Below are 10,615 nucleotides of genomic sequence, written 5' to 3'. Positions count from 1 at the left end.
GCCTGCCTGCGCCCTAGCCTCCGCCCAGAGCCCCAGCCCGCCGCCGAGCCTGAGCAGCCTGTGGCACCGCGCACCGGTGTGGCTCGCCCCGGCTCACCCGCCACCCCACCCAAATGGAGTGCTCTCCCGCCACCTTCCTCACGCCACAGCCCCCTCACTGTCACGGCCTGCCCTCTGCCTTTCCCGCCAGACTCCAGGCTCGGCCCCACCTCCGCGCCAACATCCCCCTGGAGCTCGGGCTATCCCTCACACGTCCTGCCCTGGCCTGCCCTGCCCTGCCCTGGCGTTCACCAGGGCGGCCTCCCTCTGGCTCCGCAGACCCAGCCCTACCCCCACGCCCACCCCTACCTACCGCAGATCCGTCCCAGCCTCTCACATGTGCCTGGCACGGCTTCGCCGCCGCGCCCATGCTTCTGTAGAGGCCCTGCTCCAGTGGCCTGCCGATCTTTCGGCCAGGTCCCCGAGGCCCCACGCCGCCCCTTCCCGCCGGCCGTCCATGCAGACGCCCCGACCAAGCACCCCGGGGCCTGCCTCCCAGCTCCCTGCTCCCCGCCGCGCCCTCTCCTCGAGATCGCCCTGCCCGGGTCCCTGATGCACGTGGGGCGCCACCAGCCATGGCCCCAAGCACCTTCCTCCGATACTCGCCCCCATGCACTCTGACGCCCACAGCCCCGGCAGGGGCCTCGAGGAAACCTCCTTTGGCGACGGCAAGCACACGTCGGGCCACAGGGGCTCCTTTCCCACAGGGGACTGGCCTTTGTGCCATCGCACCCGAGTGAGCCGCCCTCGCCGCACGTTGGTGCCTTTCCTCTGCCGTCCACGTCCACTTCCCCTCCGAAGGACACAGTCCTTGAACAGACGTGAACCCCTTTGGGGATAGACGAGCCGAGACGGGGCCAAGAGGAGACTGTGGTGGAGGATCACCCTCGCGGAGAGTTCCTAGGGGAAGACGATGACAGGGGGGAGGGATGAGTGGATCCTGGATAGACAGTTTGGAGAGAATGGGAAACTATTCGATGTCGTAACTAGGGGAGGGGTGCGTGGAACAGGGCGCTCTGTGTGTGTGTGTGTGTGTGTGTGTGTGCCCGAGTGCCCACCTTTGGTTACGAGTGGGGGAGGGAGTCCTGGGTTAATCTTGCCTCAGTCCAGTAGGATTGAGAGCTGTGGTCAGGCAAGGGAAAGAGCATGATGGTCGGGTTGTCCTCCCTGGCAGGCATCGCTGCCTCTGGGCGACTGAACTGCTACCCGTGCCTCCCGGGCGCCGTGGTCCGCCTCCCAGAGCCCACTCAAGACCAGAACCCTCTTGGAGTCGCCAGCGGCATACGGGAGTCACAGCCAGCCCGGGACCTGGCACGCACTGGCCAAGCCGCCCAGAGAGGTGGCTGGCATGAGAGACACGACAAGGCAGGCGTGTCCGTGGCCACGGCCCCCACTCCCAGAGGCAGATCCCCCTCGCTCACCTTCGGCTGTGGCCACCGCCCCTGCCGCTGCTGGCCCCCAGCTGCCGACCACCACAGCCCACGCCCCTACCCCAGCCCTACCCCCAGCCCTACCGCCGCCCGCCCTATCCAAGCCCACCTCCTCACCACCACCCACAGCAGGAGAACCAGCACAAGCCCAGGAGCATCACCGCCAACACCAGGGGCAGCAGCCGCAGCCCCTCAGGAGGGAGGGAGGCGGGGGGTGGTGGATGGGCGGCCTCAGGCGCGTCCTGGTGGAAGCGGCGCGAGGTTGCCACTGCGGCCAAAACCTTTGCCCCGCGGGACGGCGGAGGTGGCCTGAATCGTGCTTGGGCTGCGACGGGCAGGGTGCCGGGGGCTCTTGGCGCAGGCGCTGAGCAAGCGTAGGCTAATAAAAGGGTGGCAGGGTGTCCAGCGAGGACGTGGGCAGGTGGCAGGCGAGAGAGAAGAAGAAAGGCTTCCCTGACGGGAATCGAACCGGGCCGCGGCGGTGAGAGCGCCGAATCCTAACCACTAGACACACAGGGAGCGTCGGGGTTCAGGCCTCGCCTGCTCCTGGTGAGCCCGCGCTCCATGCCACCGCCCGCGCCACTTTGCTGCCCACACCCGGCCTTTGCAAGTCCAGCGCCTGCCCTGGCCTGCCGTCTTGCTTTCAGCACCCTCAAAACACTGCGCGCGCCGCCGGCTTCTCGCACACGCGCAGAAGCGCGGGCCAGCGGGCTGGCTCCCTGCTCCCACCTCTCTGTCCCGAACGCCCCTGCCCGGAGGGCGCTGGAACTCAGCAAAAGGTCAGCTGGCTGCGTTGGCCGGGAATCGAACCCGGGTCAACTGCTTGAAGGCAGCTATGCTCACCACTATACCACCAACGCTCCACAGCCGGCGGCCGCCACACGCCGGCCCCGGCTCGCCCCAGCATACTCTCGCCGCCGCCGCCTCCGCATCCTGCCCGACGCCCGGCAGCCGGAGGCTCTGCGCCGCCGCCGGCGCCCCCAGCAGCCACGCGGCGCCCCAGCGCGCCAGCGCTACGCCGTCGCCGGGATCCACCGGCCCACCGCCCAGGGCGGCGCCCCGCGCCTTGCGCCCTCCGGCCCTTCGCTCCCGCGCGGCCGCCAACGCCTCCGCCCTCACCCCGGCGGGCAACGCGGGGCACGCAGCTTCCAGCACCAGCTGGCCAAAGCCCTACTCCACCGGGCGCTGGGCGAGGCCACTTCCCACGACGACAAGGGGACACGGGACCCACCTGCCTGCACGCGTCGCGGCGCCGTGACGAGCCGCGCGGCGTGGCCGTCGCGAGCCTACGAGCCACTCAGGCAGCCACTGGGGGTCGGTGCGTGGGCGAGTGGCGGGCCGCCAGATCCGGCTATGTCGGGCAAGGCGTGGGTCGCCAAGGAGGCCTCGCCCGCCGTGGCGACCGTGCGCCCGCCGACGACAAAGGGCTCGGGCTGGAGCGCTGCTCGGGCAGAGGGGGTCGACGGGAGCTAGGCCGGGCACCGCCGTTGGCGGCCCTGGCGCTCGCCCAAAGACGGCGGGAGGGGACGAAGGCCCTCGGGGCCTGGCGGCAGGACAGACAGCGACCGCGGCCACCAAAAGGGTGTGTTGCCTCCCCGTCGGGAATCGAACCCGGTCTCCCGCGTGACAGGCGGGGATACTCACCACTATACTAACGAGGACGGCGGCGACCGTCTGCCGCCCCGCCGCCTCGGCTCTCGGGCTGCCTGCCCACGCCTCCCCTTGCCCAGCACGGGCGCCGGCCACACGGGTCCCGACCCAACCGCGCACCAAACCAACCGCCTCGGTCACAGCGGCAGCCGCCACCCCGACAGGGACCCGGACCCCCGGGGCACTGGACCCTCCCCAGCGCGCGCCGCCTCTTGCCTCCAACGGGGCGTTCCCGCGGGAGAAGGGGGCGCGAGAAGGCAAGCGGGGCTGCGAGGACACGGTGGGCGCGCGCCGGCCGGCGTCGGGCCAGGAGAGGCGCGGGCGAGGAGGGGCCGGCCGCCGAGGCCCGGTGGTCCGCGGCGCCAGCTGCCGCGGAGCAGGCGCCTGGGCCGGCCGCCGCGCGCCGGCTCCGTCGACCCCACTCCGGACGGCCGCCTGCCTGCCTGCCTGCCTGCCTGCTGGCGTGGCGCCCGCGCGCCCGCCAAGGGCGCCGGTGCTCGCGCCGCGTCGGGTCCCAGCCAGGCGAGCGGCCACGCGCCCAGCCAGGCCGCCGTCAGGATGGCCGAGCGGTCTAAGGCGCTGCGTTCAGGTCGCAGTCTCCCTGGAGGCGTGGGTTCGAATCCACTCCTGACAAGCCAGCCTTTTGGCCCGCGGACAAACGCACCCGTCCTCCCCGCGCCACTGCCTTTCTCCACACACGCCCTCCCCCGCACCTGCACCCCCACACCAGGAACTTCAGTCCTTCTCAGCGCCTCTTTCCTCGCCAGCGGGCTGCACCTGCAGCTGCTGCTTTTCCTGCCTCCCTGCCTCCCCTTGCCTACCCACGCCCACCCTCGCCCTCCTCCCCCTTCCACTGCCACGGCCCCGCGCGCCCGCCCCGCCCCCGGCCGCGCCGAAGCACGCAGCCCGCGGCGGGTGGCAAGCCCTCCTCGCTTCGCCGGCGCTCCGACATCTGCCGGGGAACGGCCTACTCGCCTGGCAGCCTCGCTTCCACGGCCGCCCCGCCAGCTCTCCCGCCAGGCCGGCACCCCGTCCTCCGCGCCCGCCCGCCGGCGCCGCCTGCGCTCCCAGCCACAGCGAGGCGGCCGAGCCCCCGCCTTGCCGCCAGGGGGTGCCGCGTGCCCTCGACCCTTCTCCGCCGTGCGTTCTTGGCCGGGCCGCACCTGCCTGCCGCCGCCCGGGACGCGTGCCACCCAGCCTTCCTGCTGGCCAGCGCACACCGCCTTCCTTGCACGAGTCCGTCCCGGCAAGGGTGCTCCGCTGGGAGGGAGCGGAAGCCCTGCGTGCCCGTCAGCCCACCCCCGGCGCCCGGCCCGCGCCCCCGACCTCGGCGCCACGGCGCCCGTTCCCGTGGGAAGCCGCTGCCCCGGCCGGAGCCAAGCCCGCCCTGGCGCGCTCCCTGCCTCTCAGCGGCAGTCCCCGAGCCAGGGGCCGCTCTGCCAAAGGGCCCCTGCTCACCACCACCTCCCCGTCAGAGCCGGACCCGGGAGCGCGGTCGGCCAGAGCGCAGGAGCCAGGCTCACACGCCTTTGGTCCTTGGCCTGAGCGCGGTTCTAAGGATGGGATGCGGGCGGCGGGGGGGAGGCGCTCGGAGGCCTCCACGCTCCCGCGCTCGCGCTTCCCGCACAGACCGAGCCCGCGTCCCTTCCCCGGCCGCTCTCGCACGCCCCACCCGGCACGGCCGGAAAGCCAGCCGCCAGGGGGACTTTGGGTCGGGACCCGGCGGTCGCTGAGAGGCACGATGGCGCGCGGCCGCAGCGACCACGCAGCGCCTGCACCTGACAGGGATCCCGGCGCCCTCACGCGACACCGAGAGGGTCGCGGCGGCCGTGGTCGGCGCAGAAGGCGCGGGACGGGCCGAGTGGGCCCGCGTCCCGTCGCCCGGGCTCCCTCCGAGAGCGCCGCGCCCGGGGTCCTGCACGTGCCGGATCCTGTCTTACAGGTCGCCGCCCGTCGTCTCCTGCTGCAACGGGGCAGAGAGATGCCCACGGGCGAGCAGTGAGCAGTGACGGGCGGGTGGCGGCCAGCGCCTGAGGGGCAGCGACGGGCGGCGCTGGCCACCGGTGCATGGGTGGTTCAGTGTAGAATTCTCGCCTGCCACGCGGGAGGCCGGGTTCGATTCCCGGCCCATGCAGCCACAGCGTCCCCTTTTGGTCCCACGGTGCGGCCCCACAGCCGAACTGGGTCTGCCCGCTGAAACGCGTCGAGGCAGCGCTCCTGGCAAACGCTGGCTTGCTACTGCCGCCCGCTGCCTCTCCCACGCAGACGCCCAGGACCCCTCCCCACCTCACCCACAAAAGGCCCTGCTGCCAAGCCTTCGTGGCCCAAACCCTGCGGGCTCAGCCGCCCGTGCGTCCAGGCACCTTTCTTGCGTGTGCTCGCGTCCTCACCCCGGACCCCAGCCGAGGGCTCGGGGATTGCACTGGCAGGAATACCCCACCGCTGGCAGCCGCCCGCACCACACTTCATCTCTCACAACGTCCGTCCTCCCAAGCTCCCTGCCTCACTCTCCCCACCACCCCGAGAGAACTCAGTCCCGCTACGTTTGCACAGCCAGCAGCAAGGGAGCTGCCACATCTGGCAAGCATACCTCCCTTTGGCCTGCAGGGTCCCTGGACCATGTCTGGCAGGAGGAGTTCCAAAGGAAGTCCACCAGCTGCCGGCCTCGGCCCTCGGGCCTCGGCAGAAATCGGTTTGCAACAGCAACACCCTCACCACCTCAAACACCACCCCTTCCCCCTGAAACCCTCTTGCGCGCCTCACCTCAGCATCAGCCCTGCCCCAAGAGCACCCCCACCTCAGCCTGCAGCCTCACCGTCCCCCTACTCCCCCACATGCACCCATCCCACCCCAGCGCCCCGCCTCCCCCATCTCCACACACCCCGCCCCCACGCCCCGCTCCTCCCTGAGCCGTTCCAAATCCCACTCTTGTCAAGGAACCTGCCTTTGCATCTGTCCCACTGGCCGGCCTCCCCCCACCCCCCACTTCAAGCCACGGCCTGCTCCTTTTTCTGCTTCTTCGAACACGAGTAGAACGGATTCGCATTCCTGGGTGAGTCTCAGGTGCCCGGCAAAGTGATTCAGTCCCCTGTTCTTGGCCAGGTGGTCTTCCAGTGTAGGTGAAGGCGAGATACAGATACACTTCTCCTGCTGCCAGAGGAAAGCTCTGTTGCTCTTCTACTGGAAGCACAGTCTTTCCTATCTCGTGATCCGACTCCCACTTCGTCCCTCCCTGCCTTTCCCCTTGGGTAGCCCTAGGTACGTTTTCGACGTCTCAAGGTCGCTTTCCCCTTTGCGCATAGATTCGTCTGTATCCGTCGTTAGAGTCCACAGAGCTTTCTCCCTATCCAAGCGACTCACTTCACTGAGCGGACCCTTCTGTGGGTCCGTCTGACCTTGCGGCCCGTGGCCGTGGCGGCTCCTTCTTGAGGGCTGCGTCATATTCCACGGTACAGATATCCCTCACCTTCTTGCGCCGGCCACGTGCCCACGGGCACTTGGGCGTTTCCCGCGGGTCTCGGGCTCCGGCACAGAGGGCCGCGGTGACCCTGGGGGATGCCTGCATCTCTCCCCGTTAGGGGTGTTTGTCGTCTGTTCCCGACGCGTGCCCAGGGTTGGCTTTCCTGGATCATGATGGAAGCTCTTCTTTTTCCTATTGCTGGACTGGTCCTCGACTGACTGACGTCGACGGAGTAGCACTTGTCCTGGAAGTGCAGTTGATCTACACCCTGGTGTCCGTTTCCGCTGTACAGCGTTGGGGTTCAGTCATGTCTGTGGCGGGGGTTGGGGGGGGGGCTTATGTGTTCAGCTCGTTTCCGTTACGGGTGATGACAGGATATGGGATCTCATTCCCTGCGGTATCCCGCGTGTCCTTGTTCCTCCTCCCTTCCTACGCAGTACAGGTACGGTTGATCCGTTGAGCCCGGCTCTTCATTCACCCCTCGGTCCCTGACTGGGCCCTCGGGAAGCCCCAAGCGGCTTTCCTGTGTCTGAGAGTCTGTGGCTGGTTGGCCCAGGGACTCATTTGTACAACACTTTAGAGTCCACCCATCCGTGACCTTGTCTGTTTGACTTCCCTCACCAAGGGTAATATTCTGCAGCTCCAGCCGCCGTTGCTGCCAGTGACACTATCTGCCTCTTGCGGACGGCTCGGTGACATCCCATTCTCTCCCTTTCTCTGATACTGCATCTTGGTGGCTGAGCCTTTGGGGATGGGCGCTAGGGTTTTCTCCACGTCTCGGCTATGGCAAACGGTGCTGCTGTGACCCTGGGGGTTGCGTGTGTCTTTCCGAATGAAGAGGTGCGACTTTCGTGGCTGTGTACCAGGGTGGGGTTGGCATAGCTCGCCTGTTTCCCGCTGACTTCGTTGCCTGCTGAGTTAGTTTTCTTTTGAAAGCTTACTCCCGACGTCGTAGTCACGGTTGTTGCGGAAGTACAGTGGATTCCCAATATTGTGCTGGTTTCCGGTGGACGGCAGAGTGATCCTGTTTCGCGTGTGCAGATCTCGGATGTCATATATGGTTTCAGATTCTTTTCCACTTGAGGTTACTCCAGGGCACTGACGCTTATTCCCTGTGTTGAACTGGATAACCTTGGCGCTTCTCCCTTTAGACAGGGTCCTGCGTATCTGTGCGTTGCAGCTCCGCAGTCATCCCTCCACCGCTGCCTTTCCGCTTGCCGTTACCCTAAGGGGGGTTTCTGCGTGAGTCGGTTTCTCCTGGCAAATAGCTTCGTCTTGTATGATTTTCCATGTTCCACATGCCTCTGTCCAACGCGGTCTGACATTCTCCGCCGAGTGTAAGAGTCTCCAGCTGCATCATTGCTTGTGACAAATGGCAATAGTTGACGTGTTTCTGATGACTGAGTGATGGCTCCATGCTGCATCGATGCCACCCTTCTTGGGCCCGGCCGTGTGTGGATGGGCGCTGGGGTTTGCTCCGTGTACGGGCCCTGGCAGACGGTGCTGCCGTGTCCGTGGCGGTGTCCGGACCCTTCAGACCTCCCCGAGGTTTGCCCTCTGCGGGTGTGTACCCTGGAGGGATGACTGTGCCTCCGGTCACATGGGAGCTCTCCTTGGCCCTCATGAAATCACAGCCACCTGCGCTCCCAACCACCCCGCCCATCCCACCCTGGAGGCCCCAGCAGTGTCACCCGAGACTGGACACTCCCTCCTGATGGGTGGTGACTTTGGTCTCTGGGGCGGTACGGTGGGCCCACCCATCTCGGACCGGGTCTGGCCCCAGCTGGCGCTGGCACTCCGTTTCTGTCCTTCGCTTGCCTGCGTCCTAGCCTCCGCCCAGAGCCCAGCCGCCGCCGAGCCTGAGCAGCCTGTGGCACGCGCACCGGTGTGGCTCGCCCGGCTCACCCGCCACCCCACCCAAATGGAGTGCTCTCCCGCCACCTTCCTCACGCCACAGCCCCCTCACTGTCACGGCCTGCCCTCTGCCTTTCCCGCCAGACTCCAGGCTCGGCCCCACCTCCGCGCCAACATCCCCCTGGAGCTCGGGCTATCCCTCACACGTCCTGCCCTGCCTGCCCTGCCCTGCCCTGGCGTTCACCAGGGCGGGCCTCCCTCTGGCTCCGCAGACCCATCCCTACCCCCACGCCCACCCCTACCTACCGCAGATCCGTCCCAGCCTCTCACATGTGCCTGGCACGGCTTCGCCGCCGCGCCCATGCTTCTGTAGAGGCCCTGCTCCAGTGGCCTGCCGATCTTTCGGCCAGGTCCCCGAGGGCCCCACGCCGCCCCTTCCCGCCGGCCGTCCATGCAGACGCCCCGACCAAGCACCCCGGGGCCTGCCTCCCAGCTCCCTGCTCCCCGCCGCGCCCTCTCCTGGAGATCGCCCTGCCCGGGTCCCTGATCCACGTGGGGCGCCCACCAGCCATGGCCCCAAGCACCTTCCTCCGATACTCTCCCCCATGCACTCTGACGCCCACAGCCCCGGCAGGGGCCTCGAGGAAACCTCCTTTGGCGACGGCAAGCACACGTCGGGCCACAGGGGCTCCTTTCCCACAGGGACTGGCCTTTGTGCCATCGCACCCGAGTGTGCCCCTCGCCGCACGTTGGTGCCTTTCCTCTGCCGTCCACGTCCACTTCCCCTCCGAAGGACACAGTCCTTGAACAGACGTGAACCCCTTTGGGATAGACGAGCCGAGACGGGGCCAAGAGGAGACTGTGGTGGAGGATCACCCTCGCGGAGAGTTCCTAGGGGTCAGACGATGACAGGGTGGGGAGAGGGATGGAGTGGATCCTGGATAGACAGTTTGGAGAGAATGGGAAACTATTCGATGTCGTAACTAGGGAGGGGTGCGTGGAACAGGGCGCTCTGTGTGTGTGTGTGTGTGTGTGTGTGTGTGCCCCGAGTGCCCACCTTTGGTTACGAGTGGGGGAGGGAGTCCTGGGTTAATCTTGCCTCAGTCCAGTAGGATTGAGAGCTGTGGTCAGGCAAGGGAAAGAGCATGATGGTCGGGTTGTCCTCCCTGGCAGGCATCGCTGCTCTGGGCGACTGAACTGCTACCCGTGCCTCCGGGCGCCGTGGTCCGCCTCCCAGAGCCCACTCAAGACCAGAACCCTCTTGGAGTCGCCAGCGGCATACGGGAGTCACAGCCAGCCCGGGACCTGGCACGCACTGGCCAAGCCGCCCAGAGGTGGCTGGCATGAGAGACACGACAAGGCAGGCGTCCGTGGCCACGGCCCCCACTCCCAGAGGCAGATCACGTCAGCCCCTCGCTTCGCTGTGGCCACCGCCCCTGCCGCTGCTGGCCCCCAGCTGCCGACCACCACAGCCCACGCCCCTACCCCCAGCCCTACCCCCAGCCCTACCGCCGCCCGCCCTATCCAAGCCCACCTCCTCACCACCACCCACAGCAGGAAACCAGCACAAGCCCAGGAGCATCACCGCCAAACACCAGGGGCAGCCCGCAGCCCCTCAGGAGGAGGGAGGCGGGGGTGGTGGATGGGCGCGCCTCAGGCGCGTCCTGGTGGAAGCGGCGCGAGGTTGCCACTGCGGCCAAAACCTTTGCCCGCGGGACGGCGGAGGTGGCCTGAATCGTGCTTGGCTGGACGGGCAGGGTGCCGGGGCCTCTGGCGCAGCGCTGAGCAAGCGTAGGCTAATAAAAGGGTGGCAGGGTGTCCAGCGAGGACGTGGGCAGGTGGCAGGCGGAGAGGAAGAAGAAAGGCTTCCCTGACCGGGAATCGAACCCGGCCGCGGCGGTGAGAGAGCGCCGAATCCTAACCACTAGACCACCAGGGAGCGTCGGGGTTCAGCCCTCGCCTGCTCCTGGTGAGCCCCGCGCCTCCATGCCACCCGCCCCGCGCCACCTTGCTGCCCACACCCGGCCTTTGCAAGTCCAGCCGCCTGCCCTGGCCTGCCGTCTGCTTTCAGCACCCTCAAAACACTGCGCGCCGCCGCTTCTCGCACACGCGCCAAAGCCGCGGCCAGCGGGCTGGGCTCCCTGCTCCACCTCTCTGTCCCCCGAACGCCCCTGCCCGGAGG

At 67.9% G+C, this 10,615-nt stretch overlaps 1 protein-coding gene and 3 non-coding genes across 4 annotated transcripts; 3 read left to right on the top strand and 1 right to left on the bottom strand.

Annotated features, from left to right (window-relative positions):
- The first annotated feature begins 2,033 nt into the window (after positions 1-2,033).
- LOC108635476 (collagen alpha-1(I) chain-like) lies at positions 2,034-5,121 on the top strand. Its single transcript, XM_018045599.1, has 3 exons — positions 2,034-2,901; positions 2,983-4,259; positions 4,357-5,121. The coding sequence occupies exons 1-3, from the start codon at positions 2,034-2,036 to the stop codon at positions 5,119-5,121; spliced, it is 2,910 nt and encodes a 969-aa protein (XP_017901088.1).
- TRNAD-GUC lies at positions 3,061-3,130 on the bottom strand. The gene has a single exon. It is a non-coding gene; the product is annotated as a tRNA-Asp (tRNA).
- Positions 3,672-3,752, top strand: TRNAL-CAG. Its single transcript has one exon. It is a non-coding gene; the product is annotated as a tRNA-Leu (tRNA).
- Positions 5,122-5,184: 63 nt separating the features above from the next.
- Positions 5,185-5,253, top strand: TRNAG-GCC. Its single transcript has one exon. It is a non-coding gene; the product is annotated as a tRNA-Gly (tRNA).
- Positions 5,254-10,615: the final 5,362 nt, after the last annotated feature.

Source organism: Capra hircus, unplaced genomic scaffold (assembly GCF_001704415.2).
Source record: "Capra hircus breed San Clemente unplaced genomic scaffold, ASM170441v1, whole genome shotgun sequence".
In the NCBI taxonomy this organism is placed as follows: Eukaryota; Metazoa; Chordata; class Mammalia; order Artiodactyla; family Bovidae; genus Capra; species Capra hircus.
Note: the sequence above shows the minus strand (reverse complement) of the source record. Positions and strands in the feature narration are given on the sequence as shown.